General features: G+C 32.9%; 1 protein-coding gene across 7 annotated transcripts in view; it reads left to right on the top strand.

Annotated features, from left to right (window-relative positions):
• The window catches only part of LOC117341922 (serine/threonine-protein kinase 25-like), a 49,533-nt gene extending 29,468 nt beyond the window's left edge, over positions 1-20,065 (top strand). For all 7 annotated transcript variants that reach the window (XM_033903782.1, XM_033903783.1, XM_033903785.1 and 4 more), the window contains 5 exons: positions 3,855-4,022; positions 5,831-5,953; positions 11,293-11,391; positions 12,384-12,598; positions 13,017-20,065. In XM_033903782.1, coding sequence (XP_033759673.1) covers positions 3,855-4,022; positions 5,831-5,953; positions 11,293-11,391; positions 12,384-12,596 — 603 coding nt within the window. In that variant the 3' untranslated portion in view covers positions 12,597-12,598; positions 13,017-20,065. The remainder of the gene's footprint in view (positions 1-3,854; positions 4,023-5,830; positions 5,954-11,292; positions 11,392-12,383; positions 12,599-13,016) is intronic.
• Positions 20,066-25,972: the final 5,907 nt, after the last annotated feature.

The raw sequence follows: 25,972 nt of genomic DNA, 5'->3' as shown, positions 1-25,972 counted from the left end.
GGGAGTGTTAAGAAAACAGTAAATGGAGGTAGAAGGCCAAATTCTCTGCTTCTACTAGTGTTCAGTACAGATGTAATTTTAAGTCTATTCATTCCTTATTGCTGTGTTTGAAATATGGTTGTTTAAGATTAGAAAGGAGCTTTCTGGTGGAAAATTAATATTAACTTTAAAATTTATGACCTGGAGAAAAAAGATATTATTGTGATCTGCACATTATGTCTCCTTTAATTATTTAGATCAAGCAGTGAATTTATTATTTTATAATAAGTAATAGTTTTGTGTTGTACATTATTTGGAAAGAAAAGTTATGTATATAATATATGATTTCCTATTGGGTAATACTAAAGATATTTGTGATTTCCTATCAGAGAATACTACAGATATTTGTGATTTCCTATTAGAGAATACTACAGATATTTGAAAAGATTTTGAAATAAAGCTAAAATTGATGAAAAAAATATTTGCCTGTAATACTGATATGAGAAAGAACATATGGGATGAGAATTTAGAATCCAGTAAATACCGTCTTGTTTCTTAATGCAGATACTGTATGAGAAGGCATACTATGGTAGCAAAGAACTTAGAATCAGATGTATACTGCCTTGAGTGTTTTTTACCTAGTAACCGTGGCAACATGTCGCCCATTAATCGTTACGTATTCTGAGATGATCCTGCACATGTTGAAATGGATCTGAGAACCCCACGCTTTGCATGATTTGGACAGGTTCACCCAGCATGCATGTCACCCTTTGATTAGATGCTTTTTACTTGTCTAGTAGCCAATCTTCAAATATTGATATATTTCCCTAAACACTAACACCATTAATTCATTAAGTATGTTCTATAGTTTATTAAGATACTGCCATCCCCCAATGTTCTTAAATATGTGTATTAAACATATCTTTGGTTAATTCCAAAAGATGATCGGGTATTACAGAGTTAGTTTATCTTAAGTGAAATCTACAATCTGATCTCTCAATATTCCAACATCCTGCTCGATTCAACACATCACTGTCCCCTATTTAAAGCTTTAAAATAAAATTTGTGTTTTATGAAATCCATGCGACATAGTTCACATGTCAGATTAGCCTAGGTTTGTTTGTATAGATATCAATACACTTATACAGCTTAACATCTGGTTGATTGATCAGGCATATATCAAAGTACAAAATATATAAAAATCAATATGGCGTATATCAAATGTTTATAACATCTTGCGTACCAAAGGTTGTATTATGAACCCTGAATAATATATTGTTTTGAATCTGAGGCCCAGATTAACTTCTGAGCTATTTCATTGTCTAAAATATTTTATCTTGCCATCTCAGTAGTGTCTTTTTTATTTCCACCTTTTTGTCTTCAATTGATTCTTTGGTTTTCTGTTTCCTTGTAGCCCCTTGTCCCTTATCAGACTGTTGAAGGCACTAATACATTGGCCTTTGACTACCACACATCTTACTAAAACGACCTGATTACAAGTTATCTTACCTTATAATTATCTGTGTTATTTTTAGATGGTGAACCATAAGATATTTTATTACAAGTTATCTTACCTTATAATTATCTGTGTTATTTTTAGATGGTGAACCATAAGATATTTTTTACATTATGATTGTCATTTCGCTTTAAATCATGAAATTGTCAAAAGAAATATAGAAACTTCCATTTTCATTATGTCATTGATAATTTGAAAATATTTCAGAATAGATGATAGCAAGTACATATGTACCAACAACGAAATGCTATTGAATATCATTAAACTCCTTGAAGTTTAATTTAGAATAAAATTTTGAATTATTCAAAATTTTAAGTAGTAGTTTTGGTTTCATTATGAAAAACTTACAAAATAAACACTGACATTGTTACTTATTTATTAATTTAAGATATTTTGAACACCATTACTATATATTTATTATAAACACTTATAAAAAATGCACCTAACTACAACATGAATGTTCATCTAACTCTGCTTTAATGTAATTAATGTATTCACTTCATTTTCATCTTTTAGCTGCCTATCTTTACAATTTCTATATTGATAGTAAACACGTTTTCCTGGCTGTTTCATTATGAGGTCCATCGTGAAAGGAAATTATCAAATTCACAACTTTGTTATGACCTCTTGAAATGGTGGCAATTTTTTCTACCTGTTAGCAATGTGTGATGACTATTATTTATAAATCTTGTACTCTCATAATATGAAAAAACTTCAGAATTTAAGATTACTCAAATTTACATGATGTTATGAACTAATTATTTGTTATTTGAAGTTTAAAAAAAAAAAAAAAAAGGAAAAAATTAATAAATAGGGTTTTAACTAACTGCATATTATGTATATATATTTTGTATTTCTTTATATCAGAAATAAAAAATAACTTTTTGAAAATTTTGAATCTGGACATTTAGGATGTTTAGAATTTCGAATTAATTACAAATCTACTTGAAGTCACCATTTAGAATAATGCTATCTCTGAGACTCAAACTTACAAGACTGATGTGGTATGTATGTTTGAGATTATGCTTGTTTTTACAGGCTTTCTTGTTAGATGAACATTCATGCAAGCTATAACATTTCAAATATACATGTCCATGTTTTCAAGTATGATGTATATATTTGATAATTTACAATATTAATTTGACTTTAACATAGTTTTACATGTAAAAATGAATCATTTTAAGAAATTGTTTCCTATATCAGTTATAATGTCTGGTAATAAGCCCATCCATACCAGATGATGTTGAATTTTCTTGCAATAAGCCAGCTTGAAGTTTAGTCCAAGTGTTGGTCCCAGGACTTATCACAGGATGTGTTTTGACAGTTTGATTTATAACTGGATCATCTAACATTAAAATCACCGAAATGTTATCTGTGTAAAATTCACATAAATAGATATGGTAATATATGAGGTTAGAAATACAGAATGAGACAGGATTTTAGACATTTCTTGTTCATTTTGGAATAAAATGGGTGAAAAATATGAAAATGTGTTCATACATGCGCTAAAATTCAATTTAAACAGTTCAATATATATTTCACAGATTTGATAAAGAACATAGAAAAGGCAGTAGTGAACATTTTGGCAAATAGATAAATAGATGAAGAATCAGCATTGTTGATTTTTACCCCACACAATGAGATCCTAGAGAATAAGATGGTTAAATCACAGATTCAAAGATAAAATGACTGACATTATTTGGAGCCTTTGTTTGTTGCCTTGCTTCAAATTGTATGTGTATTTTATGGCTTCCATGCAAATTTTGTGGTGGGCTTACGAGGGAGCATTATTGAAAATTGTATGTGTCCAGTTTTTTGACTGCAAGGATTTCTTCTCTTGCGCACATGCCACTGGTTACATTAAACGTGTATAGTGATGTATATCTGTTGAAATTTTCATGTCACATTTAAAAACCATGCATCACTGGAAAGAAATATCATTAAAATTGATTTTTTTTTTGCAATCTTTTTTTTTTAATTTATACTTAGATATTTAACAATGCAATATGATGGGAAAATGAACAAGTTTTTAACCATTATGAAAATAAAAATTTTATCACAATTTTAAGTGATTTAACTTTTAAAACTTACTTGTCAAGGAAATAGTCTAGTATAATTTTATAGACACAAATGGTTAAATCAAGATAACACAAATGGTTTAATAATGATATTGATAAATAAAAGAAAATAGAAATTTATGTATATTTATCAACTTTATGTAATTTTCTGGAAACAATTAATTTTCTAATGACAAAACCAAGTGATGCATGTTTTGTGACTTGATGCAGTGTGCTGCTTGTGTAGATTGTAGATTGTAGTGACCACGTTTAGCGAGTGTTGTTTCTGCTTGCCATTTCAGACGGGGGTAGTACACCTGCGTAGTAGCTCTGATATCACGCCTCCATTAGTGTCCCCCTCCAAACCTAACTACTATGCCCAGCATCCCTCCTCAAACGTCGCCTCATCTCCTGGCCACGCCCCCAACAACCATCAATACCGTGACCAGCAACAACGCGAACAACAACGAGTAAGTGTCTCTAACATGCGCCTTTTCACATTAACATGCATGATTTTCTTTTATCGTACAATTTTCAAGTAATTTTGAATTCCATTAATATTTTTGTCCATTGTTTCAATAATTCCAATTCCCCTTTAGGTTTCTTTGCTGTGAACAAATATTTCCACTTTATTGTGTATTTTTGTGTGCATTGTCTTGGCCATAGTTGAGAATTCCCTTAAGATGTTTTGTTTAATGATTTGACTGTTATCTCAAATACCTCATCTAGTAAATAATGTGCATCTACTTCATCCAGCTAAAAATTCATTTCAGGTGCCTCATCTAGTAAATAAGAAATCTGGCAGTTACTTTATAATGTTAGTATTTATTGATAATAAAAATTCCCCTTGAAATGCCTCATCTAGTAAATAAGAAATTTGGCAGCTACTTTATAATGTATTTAATTAAAATTCCCCTTTAAGTGCCTCATTCAGTAAATTTTCTCAATAAATTCCCCTCTCAATGCTTCACCTAGTCAATAAGGAATCTTAGTTGTCTCATAATGTAAAGAAAATCTTAAAATTTAAGCAAGTATAAAAAAGATGCCTTTGTCTAGAGGTTCATGTACAGGTGTACATTCAATTATGTGACTTTTAGACGGGGTTTTATCCAGTAAAAATGTAGTTAAAATATATTCCCCTTTCAATACATCATCTAGATAATGAAGGAATCCTATGGTTCAATTACTCTCATAAAATTATTAAAGTCTGTAAGTACCATATCCTGTATAAGTATCGTTAAAGATAAATAAAAACTATTTCTGAATTCATTACAATAGGATAGGAACCTCTTGTTTCAATTTGACATGTCTTATGTGTGATCATCAGAAGTATAGTTATTGTAAACATTGTCACAGCATGTGCCTATGAGATGCTTTCTTTCTCTTCTCCATAAGAGAGGTATATTATATATTCTTCAACATTAATCTGGTTTATGACCAGCTATTCATGCAAATAGGAATATCTATAATGTAAACTTTCTGTCATTGATATTCTTAATCTGCTTTCTTTTCACGGAAATGCTTGTAATTTTAAGACTGTAGATGAAATTTCTGCTGGAAAACATAACGTCTTTGCTTATAGATGGAGTTCATTTCGGCAGTAGATTACTTATAGATGGAGTTCATTTCGGCAGTAGATTAATCTCTTATAATTTTACATGTCACCAACTTTCTGGACAGTTTGTCCATAATTCCAGTTAAACGCTACAGTCAGTGTCTGTACAGATGATATTTTACTGTATAGAATGATCTCATGTCTTTTCTCTTAAATGGTGATCAAGCTTTATTACATGATAGAGTGTAAAATATATGGACAAATCTATGATGGTACTCAATACTTGCATTTTATGCTTAATGGTGTGGCCTTATGACTGAACAATTAATTTATTCTATTCTGAAGATATTTTAAATGTGCTTCCAGATTGTGTCCTTCTTTTTTGCATATTAACATTTAAGTTTCATTAAACCAGCTGTGAAATGAAAACCTTGAGTCATGCTGTGAATTTTGCTTTAAAATTCATAATTGTGTTGTATTTAATTTATGAAAACTGGACAGTTTGAGGTTTGCAGCTTTTATAAAATTATTGGCGTACTAAAACATTTTTTATTGCTATCTTCATACAATTATGAAGGATTTTGCTGTGTTGAATTTGCTTTGAACTCCACTTTGTAATCTGAATCCCATGTACTTATTGTTTTAGTGACCAGTTTATGAGTTGTGCTTTTAAAGGTTAGCAAAACATTGATGTGTTTTATTTGTTTGTAAACAACTTTGTAGCAATTATCTCGACCCAAATCCCAGTATGATATGCCTAGTAGCAATAATCACCAATCCGACCAACATATGGACCGGTTCTCTCAAGTCAAGGATCTATCACATGGACCTTATGGTGGATATTATGTGAGTTACCTCCCCTGATTTGGGGTTCATCTTGGCAGGCCCTGGGGAGCGGTGTATAAGTATTCCTGGGACGTGGTACTATCAGGAATGCAAGGACGTGTCGGAACATAACACCACACACGTCATACAATGTTTTGATTGACATATGCCCTGCTTATATAAAATAATCTTGAAGTTACGGAATCCGGTCCAGTTTTGGAAAGAGTATCATTAATGAAAAGCTGTAACTAAAAAAAAAAAAAAAAATCATTTAAATTTGTCGAATACAAAATTCTTTCAATTGAACATTAAAACAAATATGATTGGATTTCTGGAAATTTTTGATATTTTGATATGTAAATTCTTTGTAGAAATTGATTGAAACATTTGTTTTAAACAATATTTCCTCTTTGAGATCACTAATCTATTCCTCTCAGAAATAACATTAATGCAAACAAAAATCTGTAATATGTCAGAATACATCAGCCAAATCAACTAAGATTGACTTTGATACTAAATGTTGAAATAATTATTTTATATCAGGATATTATATTAAGCCCAGTGGTAATTTTCAGTCCCCTTAAGCTTCTGATCAACGTTTAAAATCTAGACATATTGACACCTTGTTTTATAAATCTGATCAACGTTTAGAATCCAGACATATTGAAACCTTGTTTTATAAATCTGATCAACGTTTAGAATCCAGACATATTGAAACCTTATTTTATAAATCTGATCAACGTTTAGAATCCAGACATATTGAAACCTTATTTTATAAATCTGATCAACATTTAGAATCCAGACATATTAAAACCTTGTTTTATAAATCTGTTGATTATTTAATCTATGTCCTGTGTGATTTATGTTAGTCTGTCACTATGAGATGGAAGTTAAACAGTTTGAGAAGTTTTACAAGTCATGTTAGTTACTGTAAATTTCTTACATAATTGTCCTGTCAGCCAGTATATATTGTATCATGCCCACCTAAAACGAGTGTAAATCATTAATGAGTTAAGTATTATAAAGCTTGTATTCTGACATATTCGGATTCAACTTTTTACTCATCAGTTTGGATGAATAATGAAAACTTCATCTTGCACATGTTCTTTTGACAAGCAGATCTCAAATTTTCTTCTTCAGTTTGAATTAACTAATTAGACTCTGACTTATGTCCTAACATTTTCTGACTGACCAATCAAAGCATCTGTTACATTGGTTATGTCCAACAGGGGCCTGCCATTTGAGAATCTGCATGTTGCTGCATGTTGAAGGGCTTCTTCCAGCATCGTTCTTACTGAAATATTTAATACATATACTAATGAATTTTCTTCCATTTTTCTTCTTCTCCAGCATGAAGATATTCCTGTTAACTTGGGTCTATTTATAAAACACAGAAATCTATGAATTATCAATTTCTCCCAGTTGGAAGCTTGATTCAACCCTACATTTCCGATGTAGAGTCAAAAATTTGAGACAAAATAGGCATAGTACAAATTTCTGTTAATATGAAGCAAGTTAAACTTCACAAATTTGGCTCAATTACTTATTTTAAGGCCTTTTGATTAATTTTGAATTGATATTATGGATTGTTTCTTCTTATCCCATGAAATTTGTTACTGTAAAAAATCTACAGTGTACATAATATAGTAATCCTGTTGTCTCCAATCAGTTATCTTAATATTTGGATGTCCTTGACAGAATCATCTTGTTAACTTAATATTTGGATGTCCTTGACAGAATCATCTTGTTAACTTAATATTTGGATGTCCTTGACAGAATCATCTTGTTAACTTAATATTTGGATGTCCGTGACAGAATCATCTTGTTATCTTAATATTTGGATGTCCTTGACAGAATCATCTTGTTAACTTAAAACTGTGATACAAACTGTAGAGAGAATCATATTTATATGGGGGCAATATGAGTGACTATGTGAGCACATGCTATATAAGTATAAGCCTGTGCAAATAGCTAATCCCAACATTTCCTAATACGGTCTTGTTATTCAAGCTTTAAAATGCTTAATTAATAAAAAAAAAAAAAAAAAAACATTTTTTCCATTTTCTTCTATATCATCACCAAATAATAACAAACTCAGCTATTTTAATTGAATTTAAAACATTTTGAATATTATCTAAGAATTTTTATAGCTTACCTAATATCAGACATCTACACTTTAGACCATAACTGAATTAATCAAATCCTCAATAGCTATTACAACGGCAAGTGATATTTTGGTCATACTGCATCAGTATCATAGAAGCAATTTTCTACTTGTAAAATGTTAACAGACTGGAGTGTCCCACACTTTGCAGTTTACATGTATTTACCAGGATATGAAATTGTCTTGAATAATCTTATCTGTAACTTTTACTAGAGAATGCTTGATTTGTACATTAAATTTACTTTTTATAGCCCTTGTCTGATATGTTTAAACTCCAAAATCAGAAACAAAAATAAAGAAATCAGAGATTTTGTTCTTACATTTTTTGACAAATTTTTGGGGTTTTTTTCCTGATGTGCATGTCTCAGAAACAGTATTTGTCTGAAGTAGTACTTTGAGGAGCCTGCTTGGCAAATAATATAGACTGTCTGATATTCTTCTTCACAAGTATTTGGCATTTATATATTATAAGCATGTAGAACTGCATTTACATAAAAAAGATTATCACAATTTTTACTGATCTTGTCATCAGCATGTTCCAATTAACTTCAATAGCAATATTTTATAAGCTATCTGGCTATGATGTAATGAATGTAAACTATATTCTAAAACTGCATTTCCGTAGAAGTTTTTGCTCATGTACACATATATTGATTTTCTGTTTGGAAATTGAAGTGCTGGTTTGTTGAACATCTACAAAAATATTACTGAAGTCCACATACATTATGAAAGCAAACATGGAAGTATTACAGTGGATTTTTTTAGCTCAGCTATACTGAATGGCCAAGTGAGCTTATGCTGTGGTACAGCATCCATTGGCTGTCTGTTGTTGGGTTGGTTTGTTTTTTTTTGGAAACAATTTCTTCTCAATATCAAAAAGTTCAAATATCAAGATATTTGGCTGGTAGGTTTCTGGGATCAGCTCCAACAAAGGTTGCAAAAGAAATTACCTTGATCCATATTTAAGGTCACAGAGGTCAAATTTGTTGAAACTCTTAAACAACTTCTTCTCAATAACCAGAAATCCTTGAGTCAAGATATTTGGCTGGTAGGTATTTCAGATCAACCCAGACAAAGTAACACAAATGACCTAGGGCCTCTCAGAGGATGACATTCGCCCCCTGATTCTTCCCTATTTGAGTTTTATTGCAACTTCTAAGCAGACTTTTCCCCAAACCTGATTCATTTTCGATTTCCTGAACCTGTAAATGAAAGCTCGAAATTCAGTGATTAAACTTTTTCGTTCCCAAATATCTTTGTATATTGATACTGGTACGAGGTATCAGGTCTAACAATGTATGATTTAAATAAACATTAAAATCTGCACTGGCAAAAACAATGGTTTGATTTTGACGATGATCTTAACACAATCATATTAAAAATATTGCAATTGTGAAGTATTTAACAGGAAATATATTTTCTTTTTTTAACTGTTGATTTTCTGCTCTCTAAAAAATGAATTTAAACAGGTAAAAAGATTGAACTCAAATATCTTAACTTGTAAGTTTTCAGATATTTTGTAATATAATGGTTTTTGTGCAGTTTTGTATTTGAAGGTGAGATTTTTAGCTATTTTTACAATTCATGTCAGTTTTTACATTGTTTTTAAAAAGTTATAGGCAACTTATTATTGAACTGACAAATCACACTGAATTGGATTATCTTATGTTGTCTAATATATTTGTTAAGACAACTGTTCATTTTTGGATATTCAGTGCTTAAATTGTTGTTATTTTACATCTATTTTTATTATGATGTATTTAAATATTATTTCATGTAAAGATTGATTCAGGATTTGATTTTGGATCTTAAGGATTTTGTTATATACGTTTATGATTTCTGTTTCAATGTCTCAGTACTTTATGAGTATGTTCGTAATGATTACAGCTATTGCCTCTGTTCACTTGATCTCATGCAGTACTTTGAGATAGCTAGGTTTATCTATTACTATCTGTGTGAGATTTGTACATCTTGACATATAAATTTATTATATGTTGTTAATTTTCATGAAATATTTAGAGTGTTAAACTCATCATTTGACAAAAAACCATAAGAAGTAATACCATGCTGTTGCATTCTCCTTCTCTCATTAATCTGTCAACTTTCCCTTTAAACAACTACTTCTTTAGAACAGCTGAAGACATTTTGATGTAATCAAAAGTATATAATTGTGTCATATGGAATTGCAGGGATCCATATAAACAAATTTCTTTATTTACAATGTTTATTTTATAGATTACAATCCGGACAAGTTGTTTACAGCCCCTTGTACAAATCTTGTCAATAGATTTTAAAGATTATGCTGGAGAGTGATATTTTCAACAAAATATATTTTCCTATTCTTTGATGAATAAACTAAATACTTACCAAATTATCAAAAGCAAACAGGCTTTAATAAGCATAAGCACTATTGTTACTGAAAAAAGATATCTACTATATTTGTTTTGCATTGACAAATAAGAAAAGACGTTGACTAGTTATTTTTCTTTTTCAGGAATTTTTCTGTTGATTTTTTTTCTGAGGTCATCTTATTCTTGTTTAATAGTTTCATTTCTGATTTTTAATCCATTTTTTCTCTGTCACATAATTGAAGCACAGTTTTATTAACATAGTTGATGACTTGGTATATGGGGACTTGACTTGAGGTAATTTGGTAGTTAATGTATATATGTATACCTTGGATGTATGCTTTGTAACTTCTGTGGAGATTCAAAATGGAGGTCTCCATAATGTCAAAGTATGAGTTTACGAAGTAAATACATCCTCAATAGATCGCATGTTGCATGAAAGGTATAAAGGATGCTGTTGTTTCATTTACTTATCATTGTGTATATATACATATCAAGCTTTTTAAAATAATATGAATCTTATTGGTTATAGCAAATTAAATGTTTGGAAAGAAATTTAAAGTGATAATTATATCAAATATATTTTTACAATATCAACTATATAATGCTGTCTTTGAAGTGATGTGGAACATATTATGTATTATAACGTTGCATTACAACAGACATTTTGGTACAAATTTAAATACTTAAAAAAAAGAAAATGAATGCTATTTTCAATAAGGGTGATTCCAAGTTACGGATCAAGATCACAATTTGACTGGGCTACTGCACAGATGTGATGTTTTGTTCAGTGTTTCGTCTGGGTAAGATGAAATGTAGTAACAAGAGTGACCTCCCCTTTGTTTCAGAGACCCCAGGCCCCTCAGCCTCCACGGCCCGTGTCGATGCCCGATATCCCTCGTCTGTCACCCAGTCTCACATCAACAGTTGTTCCGTTACTTTCAAAGGTATGTAAGACAAAGTTCTGTCCAGTGGATCAATATCTTTAGTTTATTTTGAGAAATGTCAATCTTCATTTTCACTTTCCTGATCTGCCTTAACATTGTTGGGTCTCATGTCTCATATCGTGCCATGTTAGTACAGACAGTCAAAACAGAATGCACTGGTATTTGTGATGAGGCAAAATATCAATCACCATATGTTTTGTAATGCCCAAGGTTTAAACAAATAGTGCGTTTAGTTTTGATGATATTCCTCTGTATATTGTGTTTCCTTCCATCCCTGATTTTGTTCTCAAGCAGCATCACTAAAATATTTTGCATATATGTAGTAACAGCCAAGATTTGTGTGTGGGCACATTTTTGTCATGCACCAGAATTAGGTCACAGTAACCTATATTTTGATCTTTGAGTCTTTGGTGAGGATTTTAACAGACATGGCATTAAACATTCTTATGATAATGTACGTTATATTTCAGCTAGGCAAGGTGTATGATAAATGAATTACCAAATTCTTTTTCGCTAAGCCTTCTAATATCTAATATCTAATGATACCCTCTTAGTCTCAGGCTAAAGCTCAAAGAATGCCCCTCATCCATCATAGCCTAAGGGATACTTGGATGAGGGGGGATTTCATGCTGCTAATTGGCTAAGTAACCTATCCTAATAAATGTTTGAAAATGTTACTGTCATGCATTGTGGGGAATCTTAGTCAACAATGACTAAAGTGGATGGATACATACGCTACACTGTAAAATGCGTTATTAGTTTAAAAAATTACTGCCATATATGTCTATTGCTCTAGCATACTCTTGATATTGTGGACACTGTTGAGTTTACAATATTCTCTCCTTGTGTTACAGAAATTTGTCCTGTTGCTGAGTTTTCATTATCCTTTGGTGTAACATCGATATCGCACCATTCATTACTAAATTTTCATTATCCTGTGGCGTTCCACGTACAATTCATTGCTAAATTTAGAGTATTCTGTCTTTGTTTAGTTAAAGGAAGATTATAAGGAGGAATATCGTCGTAATGGTCGGCCTATTCAGAGAACCGAAGCAGTGGATGAACTCAGGAATGCCTTTGAGCTGGCGGAAAAATCTTGTCCGGGCATCACGGATGATTTAGTGGCAGGACTGATGGGAAGGTTAGCCATGTCACACATGTCTGAACAAGATATCAGAAGGGCAGTTGATAAGGTCAAAAGATAAGGGTGAGTATAGATGGTTTTCTCCGACCTCCCATACAGGGTTTTCTACCTAATTCTCCAGTCAGCAGCCTATGCTTGCATATCTTCCAAAGTTTTTCTATGAAAATTGGGAAGATTTTTCTTATATTCTTCTTCATTTTGGGAAAAGACCTACTTTTTCACTAGGGAAAGGAGCCTGTGTTTGGCTGTAAAACAGAGCAAGAGAAAATCAATGATATGCTAAAATGCTGATTGTATATATGAAAACTGTCAAGTTATCCAAACGCAAAATTTTGCTGTAGCGATTTCATTTGACCCTCAAAACAGAAGTCAAGTGAAAGCCCTGGTAACATGCAAATGTTAATCCTTATTTACGACCATAGATAGTTGCCATGTCTCTTTATTTAAGTCACTTTTGAACACTGATCTTTTTATCTTGCAGACCGTCCATGCCAGTGAAGTGCTTTTCTTGAACTATCTTTGCAAACTTGTGCGTGGCTTCCAGTGTAGTACAACAACGCTTGGTTCAGCCATTAGAGATCATTCCCAGGTTATCTGCTGTTCGGCAACATGTGACCTCGCATCTGCCTCCCAGCCTCAATAGGCCATGTGACTTATCATTTTGTCTGCCATGTGGCACAGGTCATCAGACTTGTGGTATAAACATACTAAAAACATAGAGACATTTTTCATTTGAATGGGAAACTTTTTTTACCAAAAATAAATAAATGTGTTGTTGGTTTATAAGCCATGGACAGACAAGCAAAGTGCAAAATTTCTATGTGATACTTAAATATAGATGTATGGATGAGGGATGAATGGATATTGAAGATAGGATGACCGGGTGCTTTTAGAGACCTACTGATGGATACATAGTGCATCACAGTTTTATGACATTCGATTATGGAACAGTACTGTGTCCCGACCAATCAGTGATGCTGTTACATGTGTCTCATCCTGTATTTAGCCAATCAATGGCAGCCATTTAAATGAATTTCCCAGTTTTCAGATCTGTTGCATAATGTTGATGTTGAATGTTGGATGTTTATCTCAAGGATCAGATCAATTCAAGAATCCGAGGTCTTGGATAAAAAAAAATTAAATACCATTTAACTTAAGTAAAATACTATGTATGGGGAAGTGTTTGCTTTGATTTTACTTTCAGGCTTTCGACCTGCAAGGGAGAATGATTGATTCTGCAATGACAAGTGCATGATGCAGCAGATACTACATACATGTTGTACAGGTTGAAAAGAACTGAGAATGGTGTTGATGAAAGGCGAATGTTTTACTTTGCAAAACTTTCCTAGTAGACATTTTGCTGCTGATTTTCAATTTGTATTTTTTTTTTATCTCAGGCAAGATATGTTTTAGGGCACTATATATGTGTTTTTCATACTTTCCTTTCTAATTTGAAATCCGAACATAAAGATTATTTTTTCAAACTTTGAAATATCTTTACATGCATGAAAAGAGAAGATCAGAAAATTAAAGAGATTCATGGAATAGTTCTATTGTAAGATGGTGTGCTTCTCTGTGGAAGAGTAGGTCATGAACAATAAGATCTGTCCATATGGAGAGTTTTCTCTTGTTGTTCTAAAAGGCCAAACTCCATTAATTACTGTGGATGTATACCATTTGTTGTATCAGAGTTGTGTAGTGTAACATTAAATTTTAGGAGGTGGGCACATTAATGAATAGGGACACCCACAATACATGTACAGTAAACTCCACATTTCACGAAGTCTGATTTAACGATATACCGCATTTCACGAAGTCTTTAAAAATCCCCTACTGAGCCTCTATATAAACCTTTGTAAATTAATCCTGTATTCACGAAGTCGCTATGTACGAACTATCGCTTTGTGCGATATGGTGTGGGGGTCCCCACGGGATAATTTACCTGTATGTATGAACTGTGAAAACAACTCATTAACCCTACCCGATATAAATCGCTGTAAAAACAAGTCACTGTTCATTTGTTTGTCACTTTATACACGAAGGAAGGTGTCAAAATGGCTACTCTGAAAAAGAGAAATATATTGGATCTTCAAACGAAACACCAAATTTTGATTGATGTCGACAAAGGAATTCAATAATAAAAAAAAAACATAACGGAGGTAAATAATAATTAAAATGTAACACAAGTTTAACAAAATGTCCAGTGATTGTTGTTTTTAAATACTGATCATACAGTTAGTGTTTACACATTTACGCTAGGCCTAGCTAGCCAGCTGGTGAACGGTATATATATCGAGACTAATTTTAGACAGGGAGGACTGGTCGTGTTTCACGAAGTCCGGTTTCTACGAAGTTGTTTTCATTGTCCGACTGACTTCTTGAAAACCGGAGTTTACCGTTCCTTACTCTGACATCACCATGTGATCTGGAGCGGGATTTTCTGTAATGATACTGTAATTAGCACTGTCATCGTGAAATATGTGATGTGACAAAAACAAAAACAAAAGAAAAGATTACCAATAGAATTATATTTACACAATAAAATTGATAATTAGCATGTAAATTGGTATATTAATTAGGAAAGATGAAAGTTTTTTTTCTTCCAGTGTGAGTCTTACACTGTGAAATAAAGGCATGTGATGATATGGCTGAAATTTCAAAGTTATAAAACTTGGTGTGATGCACAATGGAACTTACATTAGGAGGTCATTTAATATTGTTGTTTCTGATTTCTCATGTTCCAGTGAATATTGTTGTTTAATTAAAACAGTTATGCATGTATCTGTACCTTCAAACCTTCACCATGTCTGGTTTCTGTGAACCTCTATCAGTTTTCATTATAGGAATAGATGTACAATATTTAACATGTATTTATTTTCATCAAGGTTCAAGAATTCTTAATATTTATATGAATTCTGTTATAGTCTGTTTCAGATTTGTAACTGATGTTGGGTATAGTCTGTTTCAGATGATGGATCAGTGTCAGAGCATCAACTATTTTACCATTTTTGATTATTCTTCTTCATTAAGAGTTACGAATGAATATTTGATGTGTGATATTATACTTAAAATAGATTGGTTTGAATTGTTTTTAAATTGTATTATACCAACAGAATCAGTTTTAATGCTATTATACAAGTGCTACGTATTTAATCTCCTGAAACAGACTATACTTAATTTTTTGTAGTCTTTGTGTTCCTTGTTACTCTGCATACCACAGGTTGAGTATGAATACTTTCAAATAAGAAAGTAAACCAATACAGACTCCCAGTTATATATATTATATACATATATATATATATATATATATATAGTTCTTGTATCATTTCACATTCCCTGTCTCTAGTGTTATATTTATAATCAGAATTTGAAATATTTACTTCACAAAAGGTTCAATAATTGCCAAAAGTTTCCTGATAGTTTTTTTGAGAATGAGTGTTGATGGGATTATATTGCTGCAGTTTTAGTAGAATGAGTGAGGTCATGGGGTTATCATAACTTATTCACCTAGATAAATTTAGTTAGAGAATCAGTCTCGGTTTCTATATAAATATACATCAGAAAATCTTCTTTTTTTTCTTCTTCTTCTTACCTTACAACACTCCACTTACCTCCCTTTGACCACAGGAATAGAAAAAGTATGTACCACAGACATTATTTACCAATTTCATTATTTAAAGATTTTTTTGGCTTAGGATCATTCACTTAGACTTAAGTTTGTTTTTGGAATCAGGTCTTCAGATCGTTTCCTTATCATTAAGGAAAAATCTCCTGCCCTTTGTATCATTTTTTCGGCTTGAAGTTAATATTCATGACTTGTGGTCATTCTCTTGATTTCTAGGTCATTTTCCTGACTGAAATATCTTTCATTTAGTTATATGATCGTTATCCCAGACCTATGATCTGACAATGTTATCCCTGGCCTAAGATCTAGGGTATTTATCCCTGGCCCAAGATTTAGGATCTTTATTTATACCTGGCCTAAGATCTAGGATCTTTACCCCTGGCCTAAGATCTAGGGTATTTATCCCTGGCCTAAGATCAAGGATCTTTATTTATACCTGGCCTAAGATCTAGGGTATTTATCCCTGGCCTAAGATCTAGGGTATTTATCCCTGGCCCAAGATTTAGGATCTTTATCCCAGACCTATGATCTAGGATAGTTATCCCTGTCCTAAGATCAATGATCTTTATCCCTGGCCTAAGATCTAGGGTATTTATCCCTGGCCTAAGATCTAGGGTATTTATCCCTGGCCTAAGATCAATGATCTTTATCCCTGGCCTAAGATCTAGGGTATTTATCCCTGGCCTAAGATCTAGGGTATTTATCCTGGCCTAAGATCTAGGGTATTTATCCCTGGCCTAAGATCTAGGGTATTTATCCCTGGCCTAAGATCTAGGGTATTTATCCCTGGCCTAAGATCTAGGATAGTTATCCCATGCCTGTGATCTGTATAACCCAGGTCTTTGGATTATTTTCCCAGGTGTATGATCATGGGTTTGGTTTTAAGATCATCACCCCCTGCTTAGGATTATGCTTTTTACCAAAGGATAATTCCCCTAGTCAAAGGATCATTTCTATGGCCTTGGGTACTCCTGACCTCAGATATGCATACTTACTGACTTTGTTGTATGATTGAGGTTAGTCTCTGAACGATTGAGGTTAGTCTCTGTTCGATTGAGGTTAGTCTCTGTACTGTGAACTGCTGGCGATCATGAGAATCCGTGTTACATTCATCTTGAGAAATTGTCCGTGTTTGGCATTACCTGTTGTGTAAAAGAGAAATGTTAAATGAATTTACAACAAACCTGTTGATGTATATATAATAATCCTCAATACTATGTACATAGCGAAACTCACACAATCATTCCATATGGGCGCAAGATTTGATGTCTTTCAGCACTTGTACAGTCTTGAATTGCAGGGAAGAGTATACTACTATCATTATTAGTACTTGTAACCCCTCTTACCTAATGCTTAGACATCTACGTCACACTTCACTCACTTATATGTCCAGTAAATCTCTTTAGTGGCAGATGTGCCTTCTATCTAACTTGGTATATAAAAACAAGTGATGGCCTCTTGGCTTTGTCTCAATGGGGACAATATCATCCTCTCCAGCACGCAATACAATTCAGATAGATATTGGGCCTCGATTAGAAATGCATCTTTTCTTCCTCATCTTGTTAGCCAGATCATATTCTCGGTGTATTGAAGCTAGACCAAAAGGGCTTACATGTTAATGATTACATGTCCTAGTACCTCGAGCAACTGTCAGTTGAGTTTACTATATGTACAATGTACAGTTGGCATTCCTTTGTCCCAAAATATATTACCTTGATTGAGGGAATTAGAAAAGATTGTGTGCTTTAAGTTCAACTAATAGAGAAACTTTGAGAAAGAGAGAGTGGAGTTAAGTTTGAAATTGAAAGTTAGATAAGAAAAGATTGAGAGAATGTGGGAATGTTTTAAGGAATTATGAAATGTAAGATAATTGATGGAGAGAGAGATTGAAAGGAAAAGAATGAAATGATAGCATGATCTGAGGAAGGATGGCCATTGTGAAATATGGTGGCAAAATGAAAGAAGAAAACATGAAATTAGGGTAAGATTGAAAATGTAAGAAGTGATGATGTCAAGTGTGAAAAATGTTGAAGGAGAGAAAATGTTAGAAAGAGCCTAGAGAGTGGACGAAACACCAGGAACATTTGTGGTAGAGAAGTATTAGGGTTAAAGTCTGGTCAATTATATTGATGAGATATAATTTGTAGACGTCTTTGTAATATTGCCTTCCTACAAATTCGGATTCTGACAAAAGATAAGGTTTCCACATCACTATTTCACTTCATTTCATGTTGATTCAGTAAGTTTTTTCTTTCTTTTATCAGAATCATTGATTAATCTCAGTATTAAATCCAAAGTACCAAATCTTTCTGATGTGAAAACATTCAAGATTGATTTGTTTTAAACATGTTAAATCATGACAAAACCTTATTTGGTATTGATAATGACAACACCTTTTTAAAAAAAACCTATGATTTGCAATAAAAATATCCAAAGAGTTGACCTGACAATGCATCATTTTGATGACCGCTTTAATTTATAGATCATGAAAATTAACATGTCATATCTTAATTGTATATCCTCGTTTACATTTACCCCTTGTCATATGGAGAAAAAAAAGTTATGATAAATCTGTAACAATTTTAAGGGAGGTAACTCTTGGCCACAAAATGTTACCTGGTGTTTAATGAATTTCCGATTATTATTTTGGAATAATCAGGTAGGTAAATATTTTATTTGGTTCATGATATTTTTTCATACAAAGTCTGCTGTTTGAAAGCAGATGTTTAATAAATTATAGCCATTGGCTGAGAACATGCTGGAGGAATAAACGAAGACTCGGTGTCTTTTCTTGACCGAGTTACTACAAGTATTGAAGATGTTCAGACTCTGTAGCATGTGTAGATGCATTTAGGATTTAGGGTGGTCTGTGCATGTTTTCCAATTTCCCCTGAGGAGTCACTCACCAAATTACAAGGGTGGATGTTCAAATATTTTTGATAAGACAACTTAGAATTGCACAAAATGTAAAGGTTAAACTAACTCTGGTTTATAAACTTATAAAACTTATCCGAAGTAAAAGAAAAACTACTTTAAGTTCTGTTTTGTTTACTGTACTACTTTGTTTAAGATGTATATACTAGATTTCAACAAGTGTTCAGATAACAGCAGGGGTATTATGCAATTTCATTTGTCCATATACAGATATATGGATGTGTGAGATGTACAAGATGTATAATACATTACATTTATCTATATATATGTATATACCTTGATTTTGTACAGAGTAATTGTGTGTCCAGATCTAGGCTTATTTTCTGTTAAATCTTGAGAAGAAGTAGTGAGAGGGTGTGAGTTATAGAATCCATACCGTGGATAACGTTGTTGTAGGTTTAGTGAGCTGAGGAATGAAGATTGTCTTTTTTTTCTGTATGACATTTTCTGCACTAAGACTCAATACAGAGCATACTGCATATCAGGATTTCCTATGTATTTATATACATAACACTGGTCTTCTCAGAAAAGAGTTACTGCCCTTTAATTTCAAATTAAGATAAATGGCCAATGTGTGAATTGTCTTTCAAGGTGAAGTCAGTGCTCTTTTAGCACATTTTTTTTATTTGAAAAATTGATCTTCATTCTGTTTATAAAATTGTTAAAATTTTCTTAGAATCACCATGGAAATAGTTTACTTTGCCATGATTTCTTAACATGGAACTCTTTTCTTTGAAAACCAATATTAGTATGAATGACTAACAGTGATGGATGACCTTATGATAAACTTTTTATGTATAGTTTCACTGAATATGTTGTTATTATTGCAAACTTGAATGTAAGATAAATTCAGTTGCTCCAAATTCACTATTTTTATACAGGAATCTAGGTGTGAATTAATTTCATAGCAACTTGTTTAACTTGTGATATACTATGATATATGAAATTATAAAACATATATAAGAAAAATATATTTTGTCATGTGTTGTTATTTTGCAATCACAATAATATTTGTTCAAAAGGGTAATATTTTGTCATAAGCATCATTGCGTGAACAAGATCCCTTGTTGTAAAAGTGAACGGTCAAGCTCAGAAAGTGCCAGACTTCATCTTTGGAAATTGAAGGAATAGTCTCCCTTTACTTACAATAGAAATGAAAAACCTTAATTAAGAGTAGCAAAAAAAATAATAATAATAATAAAATCATATTCTGATCTAACATCATTAACCCCCAAAAGAAGAGAGTTAAATGTTAGTTCAGTACCATGTTTTATTTGTATAAGGTTAAAAATGAAAACCAAAAAACCTTTACATAACGACAGTCCCCAAAGTAAATGTAGCATCGTCTCATTCATCTTCACAAAACGTACACCTTTCTGTTTCAGTTAGTGTATATAATATTATGGAATATTTTAAACTGGAAAATCTGAAGTTTATTATCATCAGTAAGAAGTCTTGAAGAGTAGTAAATTTGCCATTTTTCATCAGTGATATTAACTTGCAATATCTCGTTCCATTTTCGTCGACTTGTTGGTTTTACTTTATAGTTATTTAGCAACACTTTATTGAAAATTTTTATAACTTTAACATTTCTATTAATATGCTCTACCATTTTAAACGTAATCATCTGGATCGGCACATCGTTATGCCCTTATAGGATCCGTTTCCAATTATGAATGAGGTGAATACAAAGATTCGCTCTGATTGGTCAAAAACGAAAAACTTCTATTTTCACTGCAAAATTTTATATTTTAACTGCTCATCGCTACAGTGAAAATATAAGTTTTGTTAGTTTGATAAATTTCTATATTTCACTGGCAAAAAAAGCATATTAAGAACTGTAATCAGAGAACAGAAATAACAATAAAATGTTCAAATCGAAAAACAGAAAAGCTCCAGTATTATTCTCTTGAATTCTTTTTTACCTGATCTTCGGTCTGTATAAGTATTTGCTTCTAGACCACCTTTATTCTTCAAACTTGATTATGTTGTGGGTTGCGCATGAATATCCACAATATCCATAGTTCACTTAATACAGTTCTTTTAAAACACATTCATAGTTTAAAGAGCATGACGTTGACGTTGGTACGTTATATTTACATCGCCTCTGAGCATGTCCACACTATTCATCTATTCGCATCTTTTTTAGTATTGGACCTTAGTTGTAATCCCTTCCAATAAGAATTCAACCTAGATCTGAAAGTGTTCACAGTTTGTGCACTGATAACATCGTTTGGTAAGCCATTCCAGTCTCTAATAACTCCTAATCCAAATGAATGCCTCCTACAGTCCAGCCTGAGTGTTGTTGCCTGATTTTTGAATTATTTCCCCTTGTTCGGTTGTTTTCAACGACTTCAAACATATCTTTTCCTGATTCTTTTCCTGTAGACTTGGATGACATCGTATCGCTTTCTGCTGTATTGTAATGATGGAATTCCAAGGGTGATCAATCTTTCTGTATGGGATAAATCTTTCACATTTACAACAAGTTTGGTTGCTCTTCTTTGTACATTTTCGATAGCCCGAACATATTTCTTGTACATTCCAAATGTGGTCTATCGAGGGCTTTGTATAGTGTGGTAAACATAGGTGCATCCATATGGAGAAATGACCTCTTTATTAGACCTAATATTCTGTTCCCTTTTTAGCTCACCGGTTACGAGTAACCGTGAGCTAAAGTTTTTGGGATCTGTTTTTGGAAAGCTTCTAAGTTCAAAAGTATACACCTCACAGCCTTCTAATTTGGTTTATACATTCATTAGAGGTCTAGTAGTGATGTTATGGCAAAATCATGCAGACATAATTTGTGATTTTTTCGCATTGTACCATTTTGTGGACTTAACCTTTTTAAGCACCAAAACTCACTTAAAAGATTTTGGGATCAGTTTTTGGAATGCTTCTAAGTTCAAAAGTATACACCTCACAGCCTTCTAATTTGGTTTATACATTCATTAGAGGTCTAGGACTAATGTTATGGCAAAATCATGCAGACAGAAATTGTGATTTTTTCGCATTTTACCATTTTGTGGACTTAACATTTTTGGCACCAAAACTCACTTTAAAGTTTTGGGGTCAAGTCCAAAAGTGTGCACCCCACACCCTTCTTATTTGGTTTATGCATTCATTAGAGGTCCAGGAGTGATGTTATGGCAAAATCATGCAGAAAAAAAAAATTGTGATTTTTTTTTTGGCATTTTACCATTTAGTGGCACAAAAACCCTCTTTAAAGATTTTGGGGGTAAGATTTGGAAAGTTTGTAAGTCCACACCCTTCTTATTTGATTTATACATCCATTAGAGGTCTAGGAGCAATATTATGTGACGTACAATTTCAAAATGACATGCTTATACATACATAAAAAATGAATGCATAGTGTGATTGCTGCCGCCGGTGAGCTTTCGCAATCATTGATTGCACTTGTTTAACATTGACTGCTACATGGCTGCTGAACTTAAAATCCTCGCCCAGTATCTACACAGAACCGGGTTAGGATGGACGCCGTCTGTTAATTGATTTAATAGAATCCTTGTACGTCCTCCCCTGGATTTTTCTAAATCGACGCTGAATTTTGGTGCTGATACCAAGTTTTGATTGTTTAACATTCTAATTCCAGTGTACAATTCTTAAATCATGTTGATAAGTAAATCCTGAATTCCTTAAACAACATCCTTGAGCGACAGGAAGAGAAGCACAGTCTATGTGCTAACCTACATATTCGGATTCAAAAAGTATTTTTGGAGCAAGTTTCAATGTCTCAATTCTCATCCCCGGTTGTGCTGCGTCGTTTTACTATCTATTCCCATCTAGTGATGTCGCTTTATGGCCTACAAGTGATGCTAATTAAATGACCAAGTGAAAGTACATTGTATCACCTATTCAAAAGCTGACTAAGTGCTATCATTTAGATTAATAGGTGATGTTACTTGGAAAGTTAAAAGAACACAATAAGAAATGCAAGTTAAATATAATTAATTGAACCAATTACAGTTTGTACAATCATGCACATTTCCCCTACACAGCAGTACTTGCGGCTTACAGAGGACTCGATGGACAATATTTATGCACAAGCTTAAGGCGATCGACTGTCTTTGTTTTGTGTCGCGGTGGAGTCGAATGCACCAGCGCTGTTCTATAAGACCTCGATTGGTATCGGTTGATATTGTCCTAACACAATATGCTAAACCTAGGGAGAACAAAAGCTTAGCCTTAGCTTGAATTACAGGGATAGCTAATTCCGGAACTCTGAGACCCGAGAACGTTCTGTATCGGTTCTTTCACTAGTTGTAATTTTACTCAAATTTTGATGCATTTATAATCAATGTATTATCAATGAAGTATCTCATTGTTATCGTAGCGATATTAGATGCTTTAGGGCGACTGGTCTTACAATGATTGTGTATCTCATTTATATAATGTTTGGCAGCAAAACTAACTAGACTTTTGCAAATTCAGATCTTTAACAAGTTTTTTTTATATATATTACCGTATATCATCGTCAGCTTAATTATGCTATATTTTAAAATCAAGGTATTTTGTAAGCATTTCAAAGAACTTAATCCACATTCAAAATGTTGATTTTTTTAATCAAGTAGAATAAAAAGAATAATTGTGATTTTAATTGTGATCATTGTGTAAAACACTATGGATTTGAGATATCAATTACAACAGTACAGAAACAAACACATGTACCGTTGGACCTACTGATTTGCCATACAATGACGAGTTGGCATTATATTATGTTCTGTGAGAGCATGTACCTGTTCTAATGTCTGGAGATACACCGACGGACTGACAAGGAAAAACTGTCAGAATGTTTAGAGTTACTGTGACGTGTTTGTTAATTTCCCTGTCCTGTACAACCATCGTGTTTATGTGGTATATCACTACAGCATACGGTAAGTTATACTTATAATTGTAAATATTCTGTTTGACAGTAAACACTGCCTATATTCTGTTGTCAACATTTCCAGTAATGCTTTGAATGTACAATGTACAAGTTGGTCACATATTGATTGAGTTGCACTCACAAGGAAACCATTTATATATAATATATCACGATGTCACATTCTACATATGTAATGGATTTCAAAATGAGAATCACAGATATGAAAGAAGACCGTTCTTTATGATTAATGAAACACGACCGTAACTTATGTAGGTTCCATATTTTCCTCAGGATATTCACATTTTATGGAAAGTTTTTCATCACACAAGATTTTATTAATTTTGTACTTGTAATGTTTGTTTGGTCGTTTTAGCCGGAGTCTTGTCATGTGAAGGCCGGCAACATCAAAATAATTGGAATTATTAAAAAGAAAAAAGAAAATAATAAAAAAAAAAAAATAATAATAATAAAAAACAACAAACAAACAAACAAAAACAACTTACTTGTGCTTGTCTTATTTGGTGGTGGAATCATTTTTTTGCCCTTTTGTTTAAATTCTATGATGTTCTAACCTTGCATTTACTGTATATGGAAATATTAGATCTCTATCATCGATTAACAATCAACAACGTTTACTAATTACATGTCATTTTGATGTTATCTAGCACTGTAGCTGTCATGAGATTGACTTCATTTCATACAACTGTTTGAATGTGTGTTATCAATATGTATAACAGTGTTCTGCACGGGGACTGGGCACGAATTCCTGTTACATTGGCCATCTATATTTTTTGGCCGTGGAGTAGGAACTTATGCCAAGTCCCTATGGGCTAATGGTTATTTTTTTTAACTACATAATAGCCTTTTGATTGTTTTTACTAAAATTAGTTAATAAGAGTACTTAAGAAGTTAAAGAGCCCCGTTTTTGGCGAAATGTTTATTTGTGTTGCAAAGATGTCTTGAGAGTCTAAGGTGAAGGTCGAATTACGCTTGTTTTGGTAGTATATGGACCGTACAGCTTTTACAGGGCAAAGGAGTTTAGAGAATTATGGGGACTTTTTCTGGATTTCTCTTTGTTGTATTGACAGATATAAAGACACCCCAGGAATTAACTATTGTGTCCTCTAGTAACGCTACAGTGCTGGATCCACTTGGATTGAAGACAAAGTCGTTCGATTTTGACGCCGACAGAAACAAAGAGAAATTATTCAAAGCTAGGAAAAAAATGTTGAACGAGAAGTGTAACAGCCCACAAGTATCATCCCACTTGACGGCGAATCGGCCTGTAACAAAGGCTTTCTTTTATTCCTCGGAGGCTAAACTTGTAGTGTGTAAGGTGCCGAAGGTCGGGAGTACGTTCTGGGCCCGAGTCTTCATTGCATTGGAAGGAGAAATATCACCTCATAAGGCATTTTTACTGGATCGATATGAGGTGCATGATGGGAAATACGAAATTGGATTTGTATTTTCAAAAGAAGCGAAAAAACGTGGATCTAAAATAGGCATCGTATCCAGAAACCCGTATTCAAGACTATTTTCAGCATACATTGATAAAATATATCTTCTGAGTGACTTGAACAAGAAGTTTGGTAGGCGGTTGAAGAAAGGCCTTGAGAATGTCGATGATGGTAAATGTGGATTTGCAGTAACATTTCAGGACTTTCTTGATTTTTCCTTAAATGCAGCTTATTCCGAAGGTCATTTTGACGACCATTACGCTCCAGTAACACGATTATGTGACCCATGTAATCTGAATGTTGATTACGTCATCAAGCAAGAGACAATGTCTTCAGATGCTGAATTCATAATGGACCGAGTAAAGAAGGAGAGAAACGCCAGTCGCACTGACGATATAAAGACGTTGATTCATCACATGGATCCTCGACTAGAACTTCGACAGCTGGTAAAGGCAATACTGAAAGACCGAAAGAAGTTCGTGGTCGAATGTCCACTGATATCATCATTGATGCAGAAAGTCTGGACAGCACTGCAA

Source organism: Pecten maximus, chromosome 14 (assembly GCF_902652985.1).
Source record: "Pecten maximus chromosome 14, xPecMax1.1, whole genome shotgun sequence".
NCBI classification, from domain to species: Eukaryota; Metazoa; Mollusca; class Bivalvia; order Pectinida; family Pectinidae; genus Pecten; species Pecten maximus.
This window is presented reverse-complemented; position numbering and strand designations above follow the sequence as displayed.